The 27204-nt window shown below is 35.6% G+C and overlaps 1 protein-coding gene across 12 annotated transcripts in view; it reads right to left on the reverse strand.

The window, feature by feature from the left end:
* Window positions 1–27204, reverse strand: part of LOC150104068 (USP6 N-terminal-like protein) — a 615889-nt gene that overhangs the window by 201379 nt on the left and 387306 nt on the right. For all 12 annotated transcript variants that reach the window (XM_090397263.1, XM_090397258.1, XM_090397257.1 and 9 more), the window contains one exon: window positions 12363–12513. In XM_090397263.1, the coding sequence (XP_090253389.1) occupies window positions 12363–12513 (151 nt within the window). The remainder of the gene's footprint in view (window positions 1–12362; window positions 12514–27204) is intronic.

The raw sequence follows: 27204 nt of genomic DNA on the forward strand, positions 1-27204 counted from the left end.
GCATGCCTGTTTAATGAGAGTCTTACAACAGCACAGGTTCCAAGGGAGTGGAAAGAAGGTAAAATTGTTCCACTGCATAAAGGTTAGGATAAGGTTGTGGCTACAAATTATAGGCTAATCTGTATATGTAGGATTGTTGTGAAGGTACTGGAGAGTGATGAGAAGCAGGATAGAGAACGGGTTGATAAGGGTAGTACTCACTGTGGTTTTCATCATGGGTTTGTTAAAGGAAGATTGTATTTCATTCGATTCACAGACAATTCATCGCGGTAAAATTTATTGCAGGAAAAATCATCACAGAAAAAATTCCCTCAAAGTGTTATTTGCTAGAAAATTGAAGTCAGTTTGGTTTTTAACACGTTATGTAGAGGTTGTGATATTCGATAGTAAACTGTATCTGAGAGATACTGCAAACTCCGATGTCAGTATAGTATTGGTTTATTTTTTATTATTATTATTATTATTTACCATTAAAATGGCTGGAAAAATATATCGATAGGATAATGTCGAAGAGATTCAGCAAATGTTACTCGAGTCCAATGATGAGAATGATAGAGTCGAATGCAAAAGTGAAAGTGATAGCTGATAGTAAATTGTATCTGAGAGATACCATGAACTCCGATGTCAGTATAGTATTGATTTTTTTTTTATTATTATTTGTTTCTTTTTTTCAATAATTTCTAGATTGTAATTGAAAATAAATAAACCATCATGTATTATATTTGTACTGTTTTTTTTAAAGTTTTATTGCATTTCAGCACATACTAGTAATGAATGTATTTCTCGGATACAGGTGACCTAAGATGCAATTTTTTCGACAGCAACCTCCGCAGGGTTAAACTCCCAACCAGCCAGGACGTATATATATACGTCCAGCAACTCCTGGATAAGAGTCAAACCACCTGTTGAAAAAACATGCATCTCAAGTGCATTTGACTGTCATATCCATTAGAAGGTGTGATAATCCTTCATGCTGACAAGAACGTTTAACCAGATTACCTCATGTACGTAGCTACGTTCAGTTACCTATTGCCAGAAATGCAATTGCTTCCCGTTTGCTCGGTAACTGGAATCTAAAGCATGTTACCTACAAGTTACATTTATTTTTGCTAGTTGTTTTATTGTATAATTATAGTTTTTAATGCCAGTGCAAATAAGAGATCCTTTCATATTTCTTTGCTTAAGACTGTATCACTCTGGAGAACAATGCCACTATCAATTTTTTTTTTGCTAATTATCTTAGTCACCAATACATTTTATTCTCCAAGAACTTGATTCAAGATAATTATTTTGTCAAACAATTATTTTATAAATTCATAAAAATACGAATCTTAAAATAAATACAGCCTACATCTGTTACAAATTCATCATCATCATCAAATTCCTGCCCTGTGCCCTAAAGGGGTGTACAGGATAGTACTACATGAAAAATTTACATCGTTACTAACTTCCTATCTATAATTTTCCTCCAAATCGGTCTGTTACTTGTCAAGACTCCAACATTATCAGATCTAATATTTCAATCCACCTATATCTTGGTTTTCCTCTGGGCATTTTCCTGCCAACCTGGCAAACACTTGTTCTGCTAATCTTTCTTCACCCATTCTGTTTAAGTGACCATACCACCTGAGATTTAGCTCGGCTAATGCATTCCTGGATGCTGACAATATCAAGTTCTATCCTAATATCCTCATTTTTAATATGATATTGCCATTTATGCCTCTGTTCACACCTCTAATCTTTCTCAGGGCACTCATATCTGCGGTCTCTAGTCTTTTGTCAAGTCCATGCATGACTTATTTTTCACGGTATTAACAACACCACAAACACTTTTATCAACAAAGATGTTTTATTAATGCTTATATTTCGCTGATTTCAACTCAGCATCATCAGAGCACAACACACACATGTAAACGTTACAGTGAGTGAGTGAAACAATATAATTGCAAAAGACAAAAAATCTAAAGTCCTTTGGCGCCCTCTAATGAGAAAAAAAAAAAAAAAAAAAAAGCAGTTATCCAGGAGTTTTTCTTAGGATAACCGTCTCCAAAATTTTTGGCAAATTAATGCAACCATATTTGTTAAGGTTGGGAGAATTCTTCAAAGCCATTGCTGACTCAAAAAATAATCTTTCAGATCTATAACGACTCCTAAATAGCACATTCGTTTTCCTCCATCTAATCCTGTGTGAAGGAGTGTCCAAAGCGTGGTCTGCCAGTCCCGACTTGCCATAGTAATAGTAGCGAATGTATCTTTCATGTTCTGGTTTTTCGCTACTATTATCTTTCATGTTCTGGTTTTTCGCTACTATTATCTTTCATGTTCTGGTTTTTCGCTACTATTACTATGGCAAGTCGGGACTGGCAGACCACGCTTTGGACACTCCTTCACACAGGATTAGATGGAGGAAAACGAATGTGCTATTTAGGAGTCGTTATAGATCTGAAAGATTATTTTTTGAGTCAGCAATGGCTTTGAAGAATTCTCCCAACCTTAACAAATATGGTTGCATTAATTTGCCAAAAATTTGGGAGACGGTTATCCTAAGAAAAACTCCTGGATAACTGCTGGTTTTTTTTTTTTCTCATTAAAGGGTGCCAAAAATAGGACTTTAGACCTTTTGTCTTTTGCAATTATATTGTTTCACTCACTCACTCACTGTTGCGTTTACATGTGTGTTGTGCTCTGATGATGCTGAGTTGAAAATCAGCGAAATATAAGCGTTAATAAAACATCTTTGTTGATAAAAGTGTTTGTGGTGTTGTTAATATCGTGAAAAATAAGTCATGAATAACCATCTACACCTAAGCAAATCTGTTAGATCTTTGGTCAAGTGTTTTACTTCTGACCCAGCTCTCAGATCCATAAGTTAAAACTGGTTTGAACACTGTCTTGTATACAGCTAATTTAGTGTTCCGACTAATTTCTTTCTTTCTTATTCCATATGAATTTATTCAATATTGACTTCCTACCATACCAGCTTTGTTGATTCTGTTGTCTATTTCCATATTTAATTTACCATATTTATTTTCCATATTTAATTTTAATCTTCAATAAAAATCGTGCCTAAGTAGCTGAAATGTTTTACTTATTCCACAGGTTCTCCATTCACAACACAGTTGACATTTTCAACGATTCTGACTATTTTCATTGTCTTTGTATTTTTATTGCTGACCTTCATATTATATCCATTGGCGCACCCAGGGAGGGGGCCAAGGGGCCTGTCCCCACCCCCCCAAAAAAAAAAGAAAAAGGAAAAAACACTAGAAAAATTTCCAAAAATCTTTTCTTAATTAAATTTCATTTTTTTTTTTTTAAATTGATGTTGTGTCGTGTCTTCTGTTTCTATGCTACTTATGAATTAGCGGTCACATAAGGTGGGAATATCCTATAGCTCTCGTGAATCCTGGCCACTGTGAACGTAAGGCGAACGAAGTAGTGACCAGACACTATTTCGTTTGCCTGAGCCGAGCCTGAGGAGATCACGGGTATCATATATTGGCGATCACTGCAGATGCTCAGTCATAACTCGTATGCAATGCATAGTGTGTATTCTCAAATCGCCTACTCAACTCCCCCCCCCCCGCCCCCAAGATTAAAGCTTGAGTGCTCGGCCCCCCTCCAATATTACATCCTGAGTGCGCCACTGATCATATCTATTACAACAGTTATTCATTTTAGTCAGGGAATCTTACAGACTTGTAGAGGATTTACTTATAAGTATAACATCGTCCGCATAAAGCAAAGAGCTGACATTAACATTTCCAATTTTGATATAATGTTTAATACCACTTTCCTTCATAATGTGATCCATACAGATAATGAATAACAGAGGGGATAATGTACATCCTTGTCTGACATGAGATTTAATATTAAACCATCTTCCTGTACTTCCTTCAATTCTAACTGCTGACTTACAACTCAAATAAAGAATAAGTATTGCTTGATATAATGCCCACATTGACACCATATAACTGTAGCGTATTGAATAGCTTCTCTCTTCGCACCTTGTCATATGCCTTTTCCAGATCTACAAAACTTAAATACTGAGCCTCGTTATATTCCCATGATTTCTCCACTATTTGTCGTAAAGTAAAGACCTGATCCTGACAGCCTCTATTTGGCCTGAATCCAGCTTGTTTTTCACCAAGCTTTTCTTCCACAATTCTTCTCAATCATTTCTCATGTATACTTGCATAAATCTTAGTAGGAACAATCAGTATTCAAATACCTCTGTAATTCTCACATTCAGTTTTATTCCCTTTTTTTTATATATGGGTACTATGAGAGCTCTAGTCCAATCATCTGGAATTCGTCCCTCTGTCCAGGCCTTAAGACTTTTATAACTCCATACTTTAGCATTTCTGGTCAGATATCATCTATTCCTGCTGCCTTTCCACATATCACTGCTTGATTCATTTAGCAATTTTTCGAAGTAATTACTCCATACTTCAAAGATATCTTTTTCTCCAGTTTTCATGTCACCTTTATCATCTCTAATTTCTTTTACAACACTCTTTCCCCCATTTCTGAGCTTCTTCAACAACCTCCAGAATATTTTGCCACCTTCTTGATATTTATTTTCTATATTCTTGCCAAAGTCCTCCCATGACTTTTGTTTAGCTAGTTTTAGACAGTGTTTAGCATTCTTGCATTTGTCTCTATATCTTCTAAGAGCACAAGCTAACTTATTTGACAGGAACTTTTGATATGCTTTCTTCTTTTCCTTCACTGCCTCTTTAACTTCCTGTGTCCACCAGGGAGTTCTGATTTTTCTATCCTTGCAGACAACCTCACCACATGCCTCTCTGGCTGAATCAATCAGTGTTTTCTTGAAGGCTTGCCACTGAATCTCCAAGGTTTGGTTCCTGTTCTCAAACTCTTTCGTTTTTTCTTCAATAATCTTTGTGTATTTTAGTCTACAGTTCACATCTGAGAGCTGCTCAACTTTCATTCGCTTTAAAACTTTCTTACATGTTATTCTTTTCAATATGAAATTCAATTTTATCTTGCTCAAGACTAAATAGTGATCGCTTCCAATTTCAAATACTCTGTACACTCTGGTGTCCTGCACCAGAGAGAAAACATCACTATCAAGAATAACACAGTCAACGAGACTTTTCTTATTCCTAGTCTCTTCTCTCCATGTGAATTTGTGGATATTTTTATGTTGGAACATAGTGTTAGTAATAACCAGTCCATGTCCTGAGCATAAATCCAACAGATATTTGCCATTATTATTAGCTTTGCTCTTTTCTCCAAATTTTCCCAAAATATTTTTGTATGTCTCACAATCATTTCCTACTCTGCTATTTAGGTCCCCAACAAGGACCAACTTTTTCTTTTTCATTGTGTCAATTGCTTTCTCTAAAGCATCAAAATATTCCTCCACTTCTACCTTAGTAGAACCTTCTGTGGGACCATTGTCCAGTTCCCCATTCTGATATTTGCCCACATCACTCTACTTGATATTGCCTGACATTCAAGACGATTAGCCTTGTATTTTGTGTTGAATATTATGACTACTCCTTCTTTTCCTTGATTGTCATTGCCTGAATATAACATTTTGTATTTATTGCTCAGAAAGATCTCACCAGTTTTTGTCTTTTTTGTTTCCCCTATTAATGTCACCCCTATTATGTCGATCTGGTATTTATCCAATTCCTCAGCTAGCTCCATTTCTTTGACATTCAGGCTTCTTATGTTGATAGTACCGATCTTTAACTCTGGGGATGTTGAGTTGGGGTGTGTTTTAGAATTTGTTCCAGTAGCTGACTTTTCGCAGTTTTCCCTAGTTCCCTGGGAAAAAAACAATGGGAGCCTTGTTTAACCAGGTGACGCCCCAGCCGGCATAAAATTCTGTCATGTTGTACCATCATTTTGTATTTTGGTTTAAGCCAATAAGAATACAATTTTGTCGGCTAAATCCCAAACTGCCAGCCCATCCTTGTGTGTTCAGTATCCAGGTAGATACCCAACAGGGTGCACCACGAGAAGGTGAGGACTGGACACTAGGTCAGAAGCCCTGGTCGGTTCTCCGCATTCCTTTAAAGGCTATGTGGTCTCCTCTCAGTTATACAGCTTTGACACTAAGCACCCCATATAATATAAGGTGAGTTAAATCCCAAATTGCTACCCCTACTAATGGGGCACATTACATACAGATGAGGTTTGGACATTACACATCAAAAACCCTGGTCAGTTCTCTGCATTCCTTAAAAGGTTATATGGAGGTAGATCTCCAGCCAGATATCTAGCACTGACCCTGAAATGATCCCTTTTTGAAAGTATCATGAGCCAAAAAAAAAAAGTAATATTTATAAATATTATGTGATAAAAAACAAAAACCAATGTTAAAAACAATCAGCCAACAGTATGATCTATTGAAATGGCCAATACGGTGTGCTGGCCGTTTCAATAGATCATCATTCAGATAAGACAGAAAAACTAGCTATACGATTACAACTTCTGAAGACCAGCACACAATTATTTATACTGCTGGATGGTGATTTGAACACAATTTTTTTTAACTTATATTTTTATATTTCTTAATCTTTAAATTCATTGCCTTCCAAATGTTGTTTTATTTATGCTTTTATTCTTACTTTTGACATATCCTTACTCATATATTTGGTTTTCACTCTCCACACTGTTTCCCATTCATCATTTTTTGGCTCATTTTCATTAAAATTTGCTTGACATATCAATCAGATCTTCATATTATCCAAGTATGTATGATTTATTTCTTTCAAATTAAAAAATTTTAATTAATAAATAATCCATTAACCTTACATCTACAGGGTGTTGAAAATATTTAGTAGATAGTTTAATACATTGGTCTTTGCACCACTCTTGTGCAATGGGAATACCATACATTCTTTCCACTCATGTGGAATATTTCCTGTTCTGAGACTCAAATCATATATCCTGAATAAGCATTTGACAATAGGGACTGATGAGATACGTAATTAGGATTCTTTATTCAGTTATTTATTCAATTATCAACTACAAAATATCCAATAACGATTTATTGAATATTTTGTGGTCTATTTATTTATAGCATCTTTTTGTGCATAAAATAAATAATTGAATTGAATATCTCCAATTTCATACTTTGTTTAATGCCACTTTCCTTTTAATGTGATTCACATAAATAATGGTGAAGATAGCGACAAAGCAATCCCTCGATTAACGTGCCTAATGCGTTCTTTAAAACAGGTGTATTGATCGAAAATGCACTAGTCAAATATAATAACCTATGGAAAAAGTCTAATTCGTTCCTCAAATTTCTTCTTTGACCCTTAATTTTTTTTTTTATAAAAGAATCAGGATATGTCTCAGGGCCTAGTTAAAGGAAAACTATTAAGCTGAAAGGTAATAAGACATATTCAGAATATAAATTTATAATTCTACTTCTTAACAAAGAATTGAGGGCTAATGTAGTTTGGCAGGCATTCTGTTTCTCTTTTTCATACAACTGATAGTAATTTCTGTTTGCCTTTTTATCTACACTTACGGCTTTGCCTGTGATTCAAACATTATGTAGGCTATTTCTCTTTTTGAAATGCTCAAACCACCCAGCACTAGCATGGAATGCTTCTTCTTTTCCATCATTGAAAGCCCTTTCTTTCAAGATTGCAAACAGACTTAATGCTTTTGATTTAATAAGGTCAGTGCTTAGCAAGATCTGTTTTTTGGTTACAATTTTCGATCCATGTAGAAAGAAGTCACTCTAATTCAATCATTTAATACTTTGATTTCGAGTGGTCTGCATGCATGATGAACTTGAAGCAGCCTTGCCTTTCTCTCTGTGTTCAGCAGCTTTGCTTAAAATTGCTTTTATAGTTGATTCACCCATTTTGAGTTCTTGTCCTATCTTTGCTCTGGACTCACCTTGTTCATTTTTCTTTATTTCAAGTTTTTCAAGTCTATGAATGAGATTACTTTTCAAATCTTTTTCACACTTCCACTTTTTTGCTTACTAATTCTTTTACTCATGATTAAAGGTTTGGAAAATACTTTAAAATAAAAAAAGTAAGGAAGACAAATGCAAAGGAGGAACGAGATATGATCAGCAAAATGCTACGTAATTAGCAGACGACATAAATTTTGGTGGTAAATTTGGAACATAGTGTACATGGAAATAGTTTAGTACTGTATACCACATTAAAAAATAGCTTTGTAAAATATTTTAAATCAGTAACTAAATTATTTCATCCTGGTGAGTGATTTTTTAAAATAGTTATCCATAAAAAAATGTATAAATAGAAAATTTTTAAAATCTGTAACATTTATTTTTAAGATTGTATCTAAGCGCACTAATCGAATTTTAGAGGTGCATTAATTGCATTTGTATTCAGTATTATAATACTTTATCTACAAGAATTATCTACAATAATTGCATTTGTCTATAGAAAAAAAATGATGCACTAATTAAAAAAGTACTAATCAGAGATGCATTAATCAAGGGATTGCTGTATTAAACTTTATACCAAATTGGAAATATACTCAACAATTTGATGACTTTACATCAAAACCCTCAATTCTAACTACTACAGAAATATGAAATGTAGACACACTGCCTCTGTGTCTACATTTTACCTATTAAATTGCTCTGTACACATACTGCTCTTATAATGTCTCATTTACTCCATATAGTTGCAGCATTCTGAATAGCTTTTCTAATGGTAACTTATTGTACCCATTCTCAAGATTTACAAAATTTAAATAGAGATTTTGTTACATTTCCATGATTTCTCAACTATCTATCTTTAAGTAAAAGTTTGATCACAACACCTACTAGCATGAACACAGCTTGTTCTTCCCCAAGTCCTTCCATAATTTTCCTTAGCCTCTTCTAACATAAATCGTACCTAGAACATATAATATGAAAATTCTTTAATTCTCACATAAGTTTTCTTCTTTTCTCCTTTTACAGATTGTATGTTGAGAAATCTACTCCAATTATACAGAATTTGCCCAACTGACCAGGCCTTCTGAATTATGCAGTGTTACCACTATAAATCTTTTAAATTTCAATATTTGAGCATTTCTGGTTGCCAGCTGCTCAGGTTTCCAATGGCTTTTTCTACATGTACTGATATGTGTTTGTGATTGCATTCCTCTTAAATATTTTCTACCACTGTTCTGTCACTGCTTGTTTTATTTAACTATAATTTAACCAGAATTCTTTATCCTTTGATTTTATCTTTGTTTCATCTCTGATTCCTTTTACAGAATTATTCCTTCATTTCTAAGATTTTTCAATAGCTTCTATAACAGTTTGCCATCTTCATGACATTTATCTTCTATATTGCTACCAAAGTCTTCCCATGACTCCCCCCCCCACCAAATCCTTTTTATGCACAGCTTAGCATTCCTACATATTCTCTGTATTTTCTCAGGACACCTGTTGACTTACTTGTCAATGCAAATGTTTTATTTTTGATAAGCTTTCTTTTTTCTAGGACTGCCTCTTTAACTTCTTAAGCCCACCACGAATTCAGATTCTTCTGTTCTTACAAGGAACTTCGCTACATGGCTCCTTGGCAAAATCAATCAATGTTTACTTCAGAGTTTGCCAGTCAGACTCCAAGGTTTAGTCCTCATTATTTATAAAAATATTCAATTAATAATTTGAATTTGGAAGCTGGGCAAGAGCATGGTTAGCAGGGGTGTTAGAGCTGGGTTCTTTACTTTTAGAGTGGTAAATGAGTGGAATAAGCTGCAAGAGTCTATTGTAGGTGCTATGACGGTGAGTGAGTTCAAGGCAAGGTATGACAGATACTGTGAGAATGCCGTATAGTTGTGTGGACATGATGTTTAGGGCCTCCCTCGATGAGTCTAAGGACTCCCTGGAGTTGCCCGTAATAATAATAATAATAATACTTATTAACAATAAAAAATAATTTATTATTATTATTATACAGGCTATGGAGTCCAAAGACTCATCATGGGATACCACACTAATCATATTTGCTCATTCAAAGATCCTGAGATACACATGTGACCAGGTCGGTGCAATGTTTCCATATCAAAGCATTAATAAGAGGAATAATAACTTCCTGATAACATTCTGCATTACAGGATGTTCTTCAATAACCGATTAATGATTAATCCTATGAACTACTCTGACAACTTTTGCAGTACACCCTCTGACCTTCAACTCCCTATCAACGGTTACCCCCAAATCCCTAGCTTCATCAGTTTCCGGGAGAGTAGTCCCATTCAATGTAATACACAGTTTGTAATCTTTTCATCCCAAAGTGCATAACATAACACTTCTTTTCCACATAATTGGCACCATTATCCTTTTCACATACCAACTCTATTCAAGTCATTCTATAGTATCTCTACCTTGCTTTGATTAATTATTACTCTATCCAATTCTGAATCATAAGTAAACAACTGGAATATTTCCATTCAAATCATTAAGTCTTAATTCCTCTATCATTAAGGTGCAAATTAAGTATAGTCTCTCCACAGCTCAGCCAGTATTACATATTCATGAATGCATATGGCCCTTCTTCTGGGAAGACCTGGTGACTGATACAAAAAAAAGCAAACATAGCAGGCAGTGCAGATTGGATTAACTGCCCTATTCTTAAGCTATTAGCAGGTTTATAACCTTGCTTCTTATAATCATTTCATCTTCCCTTTTGTGTTAGGCTCAATAGTCTAGTATGAAAGGGGTTACATGGCAGAGTAACCCCTTTCATACTAGACTATTGAGCCTAACACAAAAGGGAAGATGAAATGATTTAAATGGTAATAATCCAAGCACAAGAGTCATGCAGCATACTGCTAGTGAAGTACCTTCTTCTGGATTTCACTCCTTCACATATACTACTCTTATGGTAATTTTCCATTAGCCACCTTCATATCCATATCACAAGCTTCATCATATTTGCTCGATTTGCTCTTATTTGTTTAACAGTATTCCAGGCGGTATTCTGTTGGAATTCCTGGGCAAAATCCAGCAATAATATCATCATATAGTCATTCCCCTTATTCAAATCGGTTGTCCCACTATTATAAAAAATTAGTAAATTCCAAAGACATGAAATTACCTCAAAGTCATGCTATCCCCCCCCCACCCCAAAAGAGTATCATATTCCTATACAACCATTCCTGAATAATTTTGCTCTTGTCCAACTTTTATCACCACTTCTGAGATACTGAATGGTCTATAATTTGAAACCTCTGCCTTGCAGCCTCTTTTATAATGCAATGAAACTATTTTTACCTTCATCCAAATCTTTGGACTTTATTAGAATTGAGATTGAAACTTAAACAGATGGGAAAGAGATACTACTATTAGTATCTCTGATACTAATAGTAGTATCTCATGTGCTTTCTCTTAATAGGAAGGCTGATACCCTACTTAATCCAATTTAAAATAAAAGAAATGATTAATTAGTTTACTGCACTTTAAATTCAAGCTTGTCTTCCAACACAATAGTTGCATATAGTTTTGCTATAACAGAACAATCCTCATTTACATTGATGATAACTTGTATAATGGAACTTTTTTTTTTTAGTTTTAGTTTCAAGTGTTGAATAAGATAATTTATTCAACTTATCAATTTATAATGGATAAGTTTTAGATCATTCATTAAACAAAGAAGTCATTCAAATAAATAAAATACCTTATTGTGAAAGGGAAAAATCACAAAGATTTAATCTTCTCTCAGTATAATCTGAGAGAGAGAACATTAAATATGCATTAAATCTGATCTATCGTGTATTTAAATTTCATTAAATGGCCTGAAAGAAAAGATTTCCATGTTTGGTATCTAAAGCAAGGTTTCCTCAATACATAATATATATATATATAAAATTTAAAAAAAAATCTATTTATATATATATATATATCTACTCCATAATATAAAATGATAAGGCTTTTTTTGTAACGTTTTTGTGTCATGTTTTTTGTCAAGTTATTTGAAATGTTTTGAAACTCAGGGCTACCCTGAGTGTCGAGTCTTCAAAATTCGAGTCAGAATTGAAGAACAGGCCTACCAGTCCGGAACTCAGGGGGTTGGGTGGGAACCCCCATTTTCAAGTCATCAAAATTCAAGGAGAACCAGCCTATCAGTCTGGAACTCGGGTGGTTGGGCACCGAAAACTCAGAAGGGGGGGAAGTACACCCTTTCGAGTTTTCAAATTTCCAGCCATCAGAATTCAAGGAGAACTGGCCTACCAGTCCGGAACTGGTGTGTGTGTGGGGGGGGGGGGGGTGTAGGCGTCAGAGCCCCCTAGTATATATATATATGAAAATAATATAAAAACCCTTAGCTGACTGAAGACTAAAAAATCGACATTTTTTCAAATTGTCAAAAAACATTATTAAAGTTCCTTACTGGAGAAAGCCATAACGATCTGTAACATGATATACTTCAAAGCCAGGATCTTCCCAAGGATCAATATTTTGTCCTTCTCTTCCAGCTTCATATTTATAAAATATATGCGCTTGCTCTGATTGGGTGTCTTTATCAATTGAAGTTAAGCTACCTATTGTTAAAAAAAAAAAGAAAGGAAGAGAGAAAGAAAAAAAAGAAATATATATATATATATAAACACACGCACGCACGTAGTATACATACATATACTGAGTTAGCTTTGCATTAGGAACATCCTCTATTTACATATTGGCACGATAACAAAGTACCACGTGATATCAACATTATGTGTGGCTACTATAAATGGGCACACCTATCCTCTGTACATAATCCGTAAACGTTTGCCAGTAATGAGGAAATGTGGAGACATAAGCCAATTTGACGACTGGCAGATAGTTGGGGCCTGGAGGCAGGTGCCAGTACTTGAGAAACAGCCACATTTATTGGTTGCAACTCTACTACTGTATCAAGGGTGTACAAGGAATGGATTAACCATGAACAGACATCCAGCAGAAGGGCTCACATTGGTCAGTCACACGTCATTGATCCTAGAGGTGAGCATCAGGTGTCACCACTGGTATCTCAGCAATGATATGCAACAGTCACACAGCTCACCCACCAGTATAACAGTGAAGCAGATCAACCCATTTCCACATGCACCATACCTTGCTTTGCCTGAGGTGCCACAGCCAGAGACAAATAATGGTACCCATGATGATGGCCAGGCATCACAAACAATGCCTCACATGAGCCAAGGAACATCGGCAATGAACCCCCAACAAATGGAAGAAGGTTGTCTGGAATGATGATTCCCTTTCCTGCTGCACCATGCTGATGGTCGGGTTTACATTTGGTATAAACAACATGAAGCTCTATCCCCTGATTGGGCAGTTGGGGAGTCAACAGGCCAGTGGAGGTGATGTTATGATCTGGAGAGCTTTTTCCTGGCACTGCCTATGTCCATTGGTTATGATTCCACAAACACTGAATGGTGAATGCTACAGAGACCTGTTAGCCTACCATCTCCATCCATATCTGCAGGAGGTCTATCCCAACCAACGTGCTATCTTTCAAGAGGACAACAGACCTTGTCATTGGGCTCATATAACTACTGAGTAGTTGGAGAAACAGAACAATGAATTCAGCATACTGCCTTGGCCCCCCAAACTCTCCTGACTATAACTCAATTAAACATGTGTGAGATATACCAAAATGGGATGTGAGAACTGCTGATCCTCCTCCACAGAATGAGAGTGAACTGATGAAGTTGCTGCAGCAGACAGGGGTCAAATTACGCAGGAAGGATGTTCAGCATCTTATGGAATCTGTTCCTAGGCATCTGTGAGCCGTGACTGCACATAGGTGGACCAACACATTATTAGGTGGGGGGGGGGGTCCTAATGCAAAGCTAACTCAATGTAATACTGATTGCTATTTTTCATTATATTTTATTTTCTTGATTATTTCTGCAATTAACATTATCAGCATACTATAAATTTCAATAATTAAACTCATTTTGTCTAATTAATTAGAAAAGGGCAGCAGGTCAGAGCCTATCTGGAGGTAAACAGGGCAAAATATACAATAAGAAGTATGATGATGAGTGTGAACTGAATAAACTAATTCAGCAAGAACATAGCAGGATATCACTATGAATTTGAACTGTGGAGAAAAAATAAAAAAATAAAAAGAGGCAATTATAGAGTTGAAGAACAACTCTTTTCAACAATGTGTGGTAAGACTAATTAAGTGACACATCTGGTAGAAGCTTCAGAGGATATGGCTATATGGGCATCCTCAACATCATGGAGTTTGTTATTCCCTGTTAGTTTTGATCTATAGCCTACTAACAAGGATAACAAGTTATCTGTATTTTGAGAGGTCAGTGGGGAATATGAGGAACACACGACATGCTTCCAAATTCATGCAAGACAACAAGAATATTATTTTACATCTAGAAGTAAATGACTCAACTCTTGAATAAAAATGTATTTATTATAAATATTATTATAAATTATATAAAAAGTAAATAAATGCATATATACAAGATTGGGCCATTGGTTAACTGGGGCAATCATTTATTTGGGACAAATCTTAAAGAACAAAACCAAATTGAGAAAACTGCCAGTTTTCTTTGCTTATTTTGGACAGAGACTGCAACACTCAAGATTATCCCTGTGAGGTAATCACTTGTAAAGGATCAGTAGTTTGAGGATTATTGACAAGAGGTCATACTGTGACAAACTACAGCTTATAAATGACTCATCAGCTTTGTTCCCCACTTGTTTTTGTGACACAAGTGAACGACTAATCACTCCTCTTAACAACTCAGGTTATACGGTGTATTACTTTTTTAGGGGAAACAGTTTCTAACTACTGTCAGTCGCATGTACTTGCCATCTTTCATGATGAGCCAACACCTAATCAGAAAAGTGTAGATTTTTCAGTGCTCTGTTTTTGGATTAATTTTGCTTTTAATTTTAAGTTTATAAATTTTGGACCCTTACCAAGATGCTAAGTAAAGATTTGTCACTAGCCAAAAAAAACTGCCTTATTAGACCAAATCAAAGGTCATTTCCCAAAACATCATCATCATTCGGCAGATATAACTGGGGTACCAAAATCTATAATTGCACACTCGATACAACCGGTAAGATAAACTATGAGAAGAATGGACATGGCATGGAAAACATCCCAAAAATGGAAGTGTGTAGGTAAGGTCCTGAAGTTGAGGATGCCCAAATTCAGTGGTTCTCCATTATAACTGGATGAGAAGTGTGCATCAGTGGTCTAATGTTAAAAAAGAAATCAGAGAAGCTAGTTAAGAAGCTGGGTCATGATGAGTTTAAAGTAACAGACGGTTGGTTGTCTAAATGGAAATGTAGGCACGGGTTAAATTCACACTGTGACAAAGATAGTGCTGATGAAACAGGCTTGTTTTATCGTACCACACCAGATAGCTCTCTCTCTCTCTACTACAATCATTTAAAATTGTCAGATTCTCAGAAAGCAATGGATTGCGTAACTGTATTATGCTGTTCAAACATGTCAGGATTTGATAAAAACAGAGTTAGTTATTGAGAAAAGTGCTAAACCTTGATGCTTTAAAGTTTACTGGTTGAGTGCTATGCTAATAAGAATGCATGGATGAATTCCAAAATTTTTAAGAAATGGTTAATGAGGTGGGATGTGGATTTAAACTGGAAATCAAGAAAAGTTGTTCTGATTCTTGATAATTGTGTAGCACACCCTCACTGTTCAGAGTGTTTGACCAACACTGCATCCTTAGTGCAGGCAATCGATATGGGAATCATAATAATTTGAAGATGTACCGCACAAAGTTGGCGAACCACATTCTAGAAAATTACTGACATCTTCCACAATCAAGGAAGTGAGTTCAAAAGTTAACCTTCTCCAGGCAGTACAGTTTGTTGCCAATAGTTGGAGATAATTAAGCAGAAGACAATTCAGAACCATTTTTCTCATTGTGGTTTAAATCATTCAGGTTTGGAGATATTTCAAACAACCAAAAGTTAAGATGAAGCCATTGCAGAAGTGCAAAAAGTTAGGAACTTTGAAGAATTTGAAGGTATTAACAATAATGCTGAATGTAAAACAATGAAAATAAAGATTGTGAGGATGAAATTATTAAAAGCATCTATCAAAATACCAAGACAAAGGAATAAAAGGTAAAGAAAGTAGTAAAGATGACACATCTGAATTTAAATGAGTGATTACAGAGTATGCCAGGAAATTTACTGATTGTTTACAACAATACTTCATGCAGGAAGGCAATGACCAGTGAAGACAGTCCATTATTTACACTAGATGTCCGTACTGATTTTTGTGCACCCAGAGTCAATCAAAAGAACATAGCAGGATATAATGGATAAATTCTTTCAGTAATAAGTATTAGGAACTAAAAGTTGAAAAGTATGTGCATATTTGTTATTGAAATCGCATTATATAAATGAGATGCATGGAAATGCTTATGTGTTCATAGTCCATGTTAATTCATTTTCACGGTATTGATGACAATACAGAATGATAAGAAAATAATAATTTATTAACTTATTTTCTGATATTTCACTGGTATTATATCCAGCATCTTCAGAGCATGAAAACAGTTTGTCACAGTACATGACATAACAACAATCTGGTATAACAATGGGATTAGTTTCAACAATTGTAACGGGCAACATAAAGACTAAGGTCCTAATCAGGTGCCATCTATGTTAAAAAAAAAAAAAAACTCACACCATCACCAATCTCAACAGTACGGTACCCTAAAAACTCACAGAGCTAGAGCAATTTGTTCCAATGACAATGCTCTCATAGCTGAATTCATTCATTTATGTCATACCTTCTTAGCCAATGGCTATAATACTAATTATAGCCATTGGCTAATAATACTAAATGCTCCTCAGAAATCCTCCCCACCATTGTCTACCACACAAAGACTACAGAAAAACTGTTAGCATTCCAAACATTCAAGGCACATCTGAAAAGTTATCTAGAGTGGTTAATAAACATCAGCTATGCACTGTATTTAAATCTCATGTCAAATTGGCAACTCTCATCCATTCATCCAAGGACAAAAGCTCTTCTTTATCACATCTAGGAGTTTATAAAGTGTCCTGTTCTTGTGACATGGGGTTACTATGGACAGACAGGAAGAACTGTGGACATCTGGCTTAGTGAACATAAAAAATACATCCGGCACCATCATTATGGCAAGTTGGGTCTAGCAGACTATACTTTAGATACTAATTCACACAAGATCAATTGGAAGAAACCAAAAGTGCTAAAAAGTCATTTTAAGTCAGAGAGATTGTTATTGGAATCAGTGCCAGAAGCTCTAAAATATGCTCCAAACCTGGAATCAAACAAATATGGCTGTATAAAATTATCAAAAATCTGGGAGAAAATCATTTTAAGAGCTAATTAATAACTTTTTTTTTTCCAACATAAATGGTGCCTAATTAGGACTTTAGTCTTTGTGTTGTTCATTACAATTGTTTAAACTAATCCCATTATTATACCAGACTGTTGTTGTTTCAAATACATTGACAAACTGTTTTTGTGCTCTGAAGATCTTGGATATAATACGAGCAAAATATTAGCAAATAAGTTAATAAACAATAGTTATTTTCTTATTATTCTGTGTTGTCATCAATACTGTGAAAATAAATTAACATATAAATCGTCTTCTTCTTTCACTACGTGTTATTCCCGCTTCCTATGCAGGATCCGCATGTTACTTAGATGAGACTTCTTGTTAGTACCACTCCCAACCGACCTGTTGCCTAGCCTGCCGTTGGGTGTGTGTGTGGGGGGGGGGGTTATATTTTTGACTGAAGACCGGCCCCGTGAAGCTTTTCTTCACGGGGCCGGTTTGTCGGCTATGCCTGAGGAAGATCCTCAAGTTCCTCATCTCTTCGACTGGAATCGAACCTGGGACACTCCTTCCCCAGGCATATGGTTGTAAAGTGCAATGCTACTAGACTAATCGGGTTCGATATAAATGAAATGTTTAAATAGCAAATATTTTCTAATGCTTTGTGTAGTTTGTTTTAATATAATTAAAACAAACGAGGGCTGTTCAATAAGTAATAAGACTAATTTTACTTTCACGAAACCACTCGTTACAATATTAATTTCTGTGGAATAAAGAAATGTTGCTGTCTGTATTAACAAAAGAGGTTGATAGATGGCGTATATGGGCTGATGTGCCAGAGTGTCATGTGACTAAATGCAAGCTTGTTTCAGTGTGCCTACGACTCGCGACCAGTCGTCGAAATGGAAGCGTCCTTGGAACAGCGTTATGCGATTAAATTTTGTGTGTGTTTGCAAAAATCAGCATCGGACACTTTTAACATGATACACGAAGCTTTCCACGATGAAGCAATGTTGAGGGCAAGTGTTTTTCACTGGCATAGAACTTTTAAGGAAGGAAGGCAAAACGTGGAAGATCTTAAACGTGAAGGAAGACCTTCAACATCCATCACAGAGACAATGATCAACAGCAGCGATTATCATCAAATATGCAGTATGCCAGCTGCATGTTGTCCTGAATATTTCTGTGGGAAGTGTTCACTCAATCATGGCTGAACATTTGGGACTGAAACGTGTGCTTGCACCCGATGGATTCCCAAACTCTTGACACTGGAGCAAATGCAGCATCGAGTGGATGTGTGCACAGAATGGAAAGAAAGACTGGAACAAGAAGGTGACAACTTCTTAAAACACATCATTACAGCAGATGAAGCTTGGTTGTATCAATATGATTCTACAATGACACAACAAAGCAGAATGGAAGCATCCATCTTCGCCTACCCCCAAGAAAGCAAAAACAGCTTTCTTGGGGGTAGGCGTAAAATCAGCTGGTAAAGTTATGACCATAATGTTTTTTTGACTACGAAGGCATTGTTTACCAACATGCTGTAGAACCCGGGAATACTGTAAACGGCTCATGCTATGCGGATGTTTTATTGACAATGGTACAGCACATCAAAAGGAAGCGTCCATTGCTGAAGAATGGCTTCTTATTGCACCATGATAATGCAAGGCCACATATTGCTGGTTGTGTAGTGGATGTTTTGCAGAAGAACAACATAGATATTCTACCACACCCTCCATACAGTCCTGATCTCGCACCGTGTGATTTCTGGCTGTTTCCTCAGCTGAAGAAACCACTAAGAGGCCGCCATTTTGAAAGCAACAAAGCATGTGTAAAAGCTGCGGAGGCGTTTTTGAAAGAACTCTCAAAAAACGGACTTTCACATGTGTTTAAGAAGTGGATGCAACGTTGAGACAAATGCATCGCGTCTCACGGTAGTTACTTCGAAAAATACCATGTAAGTGATGACGATTAAAGGTAATCTGTTTTCTGTATAAATATAGTCTTATTACTTATTGAACAGCCTATGTAGGTATTCTGATATCATAATTAATTTGAAGAATTATTTTCTTCTTAGTGAAATGTTTATCTTGATATATTTTTTTAAAGTATTAACATGAAACTTTGCATAATTGGAGCAGCCTCATAATTGGGCCTAAATGTTCTGGTTCCTACGTGTCCCAATTAATTGGAATCTACTGTATACATATTTATATAAATATATATATATATATATATAGGATAAATTCTTTTGATTTTACTCAATGGGTGTCTGTTAGGTTATTAAATTAGCATGGGTTCGATATAAATGAAATGTTTAAATAGCAAATATTTTCTAATGCTTTGTGTAGTTTGTTTTAATATAATTACACTGAAAGAATAGGTCTCTCACTGTCTTTGTTGATATTGACAATGAGGGAAATTTAAATATGTATGTATTCTGATATAATTAATTTGAAGAATTGTTTTCTTGCTTAGTGAAATGTTTATCTTCATATAATTTTTTAAACTATTAACATGAAACTTTGCATAATTGGAGCAGCCTCACAATTGCGTCTAAATGTTCTAGTTCTTATGTGTCCCAATTAATTGGAATCTACTGTATACATATTTATATAAATATATATAAATATGATAAATTCTTTTGATTTTACTCAATGGGTGTCTGTTAGGTTAATAAATTAGCATTAGATTTCTTAAGATTAACTGGATCTAAGTTCTAAGTGAACTGGAACTAAGTACAAAACTTCCTGATATTAGATCTGAACTCTATTAACTTGATAACTTTGTCAAGTTGGCTTAAAATTCATTCAACTGATTTTTTTTTTTTTCTAATGGTCAAAGAAATTAAACTGAGACTGCTAAATATTAAAACATTTCAAACTAAATTCTCACTGAAATAAAACTTGAAACATAAGACACAGCTCTTTTTTATAGCTTAGCAATTGATAGACTCATGCATTCTTATTAATGAAAGTGCATGATTTAACAATGAAATGTCTGGGTGCAATTACTTTAACAACTAAGAGTAAGTATCTTGTAAGCACCTTCACATGTACTCCTCAAGAAAGATACAAATATTAACCTTCTTAAAAGCAAGCATTTTTTCTATTTGCACATGATGTCAAGCATTCATTCCATGAAAAAATACAAAACGACTACCAAAACGACTACTATCTGAAAATTGGTACTCCAATTTTCAGATAAAATATACTTAATTAACTAGATGTTGATTCCTGGTGTGTGTGTGTTCCCCTTACTTCTGATAATACCAGATCTCAATTCAAGATCAAATTTCTCTTTGTGGACTGACTTATACATCTAGCTCTTCCTTGCACAAACACAAGTCCATAGCCTCAGCAATCTAAAAAAAAATGTAGTGTCCTCTCGAGTTCAGGACACAGTTTCTCACCTGCACTACTAATGCCATATTCAAATCTGCCAAATCAAAGAATACTGTTTTCATGTCTGGGATAGTGCATCAAAACTTCCCTGAAAATTGTTAATTTTATCCAGAAGAGGACAATCTACTTAACAGATAACACTTCTCTCAGAGATTAATTCTAATCTCTTTCTCACAAAACTTTCTGTCTATGCTCACATGCCTTATCTATAAGTATTTTCACAGGTACTGTTCTACCAAATTGGCCACCGTCATTCCTTCAATTTATCTAGGAAAGTAAAACCACAAGCAGTTGCTGGTCAGCAATTCAGCTTGAAACTGTGTGAGAAAGCTGTTTTGAAACAGCTTTCCTCACACAGTTTTGGCAGTGGTAGATGGCATGAAAGAGGAGGTGGTGGTGGTATAGAAGGTTTGAAATTTGTCTGCTGATTCAAAAAAGGGAAGAGAGTTTCCACAAATTAACACGATAACACAAGGAAAGAAAGAATAATATATTTAATATCCATATATTTTAACCTGAAAATTACAGAGAACACATATTGTAGTCAGCATCACTTCCATGTCGTACAAGGTCAGCTTTCCTATTAACAATTTAAAACTGGTGTGCTAGCATTTTTTTTTCTCTACTGAAAATCAAGTTTGTCTGAAGTTGGAAAGGTTACAGCCACATGGAACTTAGTAGATGCCAGGAAGAGCGAGAGAGGATCTTTAGAAGATGGGAACCATGATAATAGTTTGCTGAAAGAAATGAATAGCCATAGATTATACTTTTTAAGGATTCTAGAGATTGGTTCCAAGATGTCAGAAATGTATGGGATAGGAACCCTTCATACTGTTTCATTACTGTTTGAGCTCGGATTATAGGAATCAAAAATATGTTGTATGGTTTGCTCTAAGAAGTCATTACACACATCTGAGAAGATGCATCTAATGTAAAAGTTTGAAATGCTCCAGTTGTAATTCTTATGGCTTGATGGTAGATAGGGCCCAACCATAGCAGGTACACTCTCTGGAAGAAGTACAGACCTGGGAACCATAATCAAGTTTTGATCTAATCAGTGCACAGTACAATCAAAGCAAAGAACATCTGTCAGTACCTCAAGAGTAAGAAGATAGGGTGTGAAGAATGTTCATTGGTTTATAGCAATTATCTCATAATCGGCATATGTGAGAGAAGAAAATAAGTTTCTTTTCAAACATAAGCCCCAGGAACATGGCTTCTGCTACAAATGGCATTAAAGTTTGTCCTAGTCTGATTTCTGGGTCATGATGAAGACCATATCTGCAATAAATATGCATATAAACTGTCTTCTGCTGTGAAAACCTGAACACATTTACAAGTGCCCATTTTGAAAGATAGTCAATGGCTTACTGCAGCTGTCTTTCTATGACTGTCATGTTACATGAATGACAGAAGACGGTGGAGTCATCAACATAGAGGGAATTACTCACAGCTGGAGGAAGTTGTTTACCTTGGCTGCAAAATGTGTGACACTTAAAACTGAACCTTGTGGGATTCTCTCCAATTGGGTATGAAGTCAGAAAGAGTTCTCTGACTTCATACCAAATCTCTCAAGTCTGAGGTTTCTCCCTCAGACTTGAGAGATTTGGTTGGATAAAAAGTTCTTGATGAAAAGAGGGAGATTCCATCTGAAACAAAATGATGTGTAGGTCCTTCAGTATTCCATAGACAGATTATGCTCTGAAAAAAAGTTGTCTCTCTCCCTCCAGAAAACATAAAAGATGAGAGTTAACCATTTTTTTTTCAGAATCTTACACACACACACACACACACACACACACACAGTTGGTCAGAGCAACTGGTCACTAGATTATTGGTGATTCCGGATCCTTCAATTGGCTTAGGAAAGGCAATAAGACACTAGAGTCCAAAACCGAGGGTACAAACACTATTTCTGAAGATTTCAAATGCAAATGAATCGGTTATACAAATGTGGCAATTTGTATAACTGATGATTTTGAGTAGAAAGTGGTTACACACACTCAAATTTTCGAACTGCATGCAAAGATCATGTGGTAGCAGTCAACAATATAAAAAGCAAAACACTGAGCTAAGTGAATTGTGTTTGAAGGAAGCTCTTTTCATGAAGGAATAAAGTTGCAAACTTGGGTGTCTTGTAATGTCTCAAAGACATCACCTAGATGATTTCAGGAAAAATTATTGGAAAACTTGAAGGCCACAGAATTACTGATATTGTCAGAGAATTTGGAATTTAACACAGCATTGTATCCAGGCTAATGTTTCAAATCAATGGAATTTTGATCTACCATGCCTTGCTCTATCATGGAGCATGAAGACAGATTTTTGGTTATAAAAGCAAAATGTAACAGATATACAATGGCAGGTCAGCTTGCAAATTGGCTCCATTCAAACATAGGTATGCAGGTATCTCAACAAACTGTGGCAAGATGTCTGCAACAAGTAGGCCTATATGTCTGTAGTCTGCATCCCTTTATCCACAGCTCATTGTAGAGGATATTTTCAGTAGTGTTATTTCCATAAAAATTGGACAAGACACCACAGACTAATGTACTCTTTGCAGATGAGAATCGTTTTAGTCTTTCTTCTGATTCTAGATGACACTTGATCTGACCTGAAAGTGGTACTGCTTACCACTATGAGAATGTTCATGAAAGGGATAGATATACAGTGCTGAGAGTTATGGTGTGGGGAGGCATTATGCTTATTGAATGCCAAGCTACAAGTGATGGAAAAAGGGACTGTAACTGGTGAATTGTGTTTGAGTTCTTCAAAGTTCTTCAACATCATGTTTGTTTGTTCCTTGGTGCTGTAGACAAAGAATTCATTTTTATGGATGACAATGCCACACCACATTGAAAACTAGCAGTAGATACCTCTGTAGACAAAGGATATTAATTAGATCTCGACCCTACAGAAATTTTTTTGGATGCAACAGGGAGATGCATTATTGCTCCCAACTCCTCTCCAAAAAACAAACAAGGCCTTATCCTTGCTTTGAAGGAGGAGTGGGTTTTGCCTCAAGAACTGAATCACTTGGTGCTTGAGCATGGTATGATGTCACAAGAGTTGCATAACTGTTCGGAACAGCCTTATTTCATACTGAAATGTCTCTCTGCATAGTTTCTGTAAGCACTGTACATTAATTGCTTAACTACGTTCTTAAGATATTTGTAACTTTTGCCAAAAATGTATTGCAATTTAATTTGTATGAAATTTATAACGTGTTTTGTGTAATATAATTTATTAGTATGCTGGCAATAAATTTATGTGCACACTTGGCTGTAGTCATGAAAATATTTTCATATACAGGTAAAAATGTAGTACATCCTTAGTTTTTGGACACCAGTGTAATTGCCTTTTGCCAGGTATCTGAAAAAACATTCTCACAGAATATTCCATTGAACAGGTACAGCAAATGATCCTCTGCAGCTGGTGAAGGTGTTTGGTCCAATAGCATTGGGTTGACATTTAAGCAAATGCAGTTTTCATTTCTTCTTTTGTGATGGCGTGTTGCATTGTTCTGTACTGCTCAAAGAAAACAGAATTTGTTGTTTTTTTCTGCTTTACATTTTTTGTGCAAGAAAATCAGGAAGATAAGAAGATATTGCTGATGTTTTAGCAAAACTCTTCCAGAAAGTGTCAGAAATTGTGGTTGGGAATTATGCATTCATTAAGTTCAAAGATGGAGAGCTGGTTGGTGGTTGGTATTGTTATATCTGTTCTTTGTTTTCTGAATTTTGTCTCAAACTTGTATTGGATCCAGGATTCCTTTTGGCTCTGATGACAGATGAGTCTTGTTTAGGCACATATGAAAGTAATGAGGTTTGTTCTTGTGGGGTATCTGTGAGATATATATATATGTGTGTACACACACCCAAAGCTTTCTTCTGTGCTTAGCTGCTGTGCAATTAGCATTCCACAATGGTTTAGGGAATATGGAAACTGACTGGATGTTTTGGGAATTGCAGTTGTGGCAACTTGTGTAATAACACTCTGTTAGGATTTGCTGAGAGGAGATGAGCTGACCATAACAGAATCTAATTTTACTAGGATGGAAAGGGCGTGCCAGTCAGTTTGCTCAATTTTCCATTGTGATATCTGGAATGTAGTACATGGTTGCCAATACAAAAAAAAAGTGGATATATTTTTGTTGATGTTGACATATTTGTGGAATACCCATTTCTTCCCTTGTGGATGCTCTACTCGGTTTTCATTTTTTGAATCTCCTTTCATCTTTCCACCTTTGGCATGCTAGGAATATGCTGGGTGACCTCCCTCACAATAAGGGCATTTCAGTGTTTTGATCTTGCAGTCTTTGTTCTCATGATCTTTACTACCACACTGGGCACAGATAGCAGATCCTTGACAGGCAGTTTGAAAATGACCATACTTCTGACACTTAAAGCAGCTCAAAGGGTTCAGGATGCAGAGTCTAACAGGGTAGTTTAGATATCCTGCTTTCATGTTGGTGTTTATGGGTGCTGAAAGTAAGGATGATATTCTGGCAGGGACAATCCCTACATATGAGTATTCTCCTCATGGCTGTCACTCTTTGGTCTTTCATTTTGGAACAGATCTTTTCACTTGGAATATCAAAGAGGTTCCACTCTGATATTACTCCTTGAGAGTAGTTCAAAGTTTGGTGGGGAGGGTATATACCAATGAATGGCATTCTCCCAAATTAAAAAAGATACTCTGATTGCGATTATGTTGCTTATATGAGAATGTCCCCTGAAAGGAGTTTCTTTACTGATTTTGGAGCTCCTTCCAATCCTTTTGAATGAAGAAGGATGACATTTTCCAGTGGACATTCTTCAGTTGAGTGCAGTACTAAAAAGATTGGAACATTTATTGCTCCCTTTGATGTTTTTTTGCTTCTTTATTTTTTTTAGTTGATGTTTCAACGATGTTTATGGACATGGTTTGGGCTTGTTGAGCTGAAGATAGTGATAAATTTCATCATCATCAATTTCTTGATATGTATCCTTAAGGGGTGTTCAGGTTACTATGACAGCACTACATGATTAAGTTTACATTATTACATTAATCTCCTATCTACGATTTCCTTCCATATTAGTCTATTACTTGTGAGTACTCCAATATTGTCATATCTAACGTTTCATCTAAGGCAGTTCGATTGAATCAATCCATCTAGGACTCCCTCTTTTCCTGCCATCTTGGCATAAAGCACCTGTTTTGCTAACCTTTTCTCACACATTCTATTTAAGTGGCCATACCACCTCATAATAGCTCTGCTTACACATTATTGAATACTAATAGTGTCAATTCCTTTCTAATATCTTCATGTTTAATATGATTCTGCCATTAGTTTCCTCCCCTAATTTTTCTCAGTGCTCATCTCTGTGGTCTCTAGTCTTTGATCAAGGGCTTTATTTCTAACCCAACTCTAACAGATGCATATCTTAAAACAGGTTTGAACACTGTCTTGTATACAGTTAGTTTGGAGCTTTGGATAATATCTTTCTTATTCTATATGTTCATAAATTTATTCAGCTGGCTATCCACTATACCAGCTTTACTTATTCTGTTGTCTATTTCCAGATTTAACATGTCAATTTCATTAAAAACTGTGCCTAAATAGCTGAAATATTTTACTTGTTTTATATCATCTCCATTAAAATGCAGCTGAAGTTTTCTATGTTCCTGCCAATTTTCAGAGTTTTGGTTTTTTTATTGCTGATTTTCATGTCAAATTTGTAAAAGCTGTTATTCAATTTAGTTAGAGAAATCTAGAGACTTGCACTAGCTGTGTTTAGAAGTACAACATCATCTGCATAAAGAAAACATTAAGTGTGACATCTCCAATTCTAATATCAGGCCTAATGCCACTTTCTTTCATAATGTGATCCATATAAATGATGAATAAGAGTGGAGACAATGTGCATCCTTGTCTTACCGCTGATTTTACATCAAACCATCTTCCTGTATTTCCTTCAATTCTAACTGCTGACTGACAACTTAAATATAGACTATGTATTGCTCTGTATAATGTTTTATTCACCCCCATATAAGTGAAGTGGTTTGAAAAGCTTTTCTATGGGCACCTTGTTGTATGCCTTTTCCCACAATTTCTCAACTATTTGTCTTAAAGTGAAAATCTGATCTTGACAACCTCTATTTGGTCTGAATTCAGCTTGTACTTCTCCAAGTTCTCTTCCACGATCATTCTCAATCTCTCTTCTCAATATTTATTATTATTATTACATGGCACCTCGAGGGAGTCCAAAGACTCATCAAGGGAGGGCACAAACTCTACAACTCTCTGTCTCCACCACTCAATCCACCAACTACAATGAACTGCAACTACACCAATGCCATCTAAAACCCACCACTACTAGTAAATGCTAGTATACTAGTATGCTAACATAAATCTTACCTGGAACACTTAGAGAAATTTCTCTGTAATTCTCTCATTTAGTTTTATTTCCTTTTTTATAGATGGGTACTATGAGAATTCTACTCCAATCAATTGGAA

Source organism: Typopeltis vanoorti, chromosome 8 (assembly GCF_054136105.1).
Source record: "Typopeltis vanoorti isolate ZY-2024b chromosome 8, IOZ_Tvanoo_1.0, whole genome shotgun sequence".
NCBI lineage: Eukaryota > Metazoa > Arthropoda > Arachnida > Uropygi > Thelyphonidae > Typopeltis > Typopeltis vanoorti.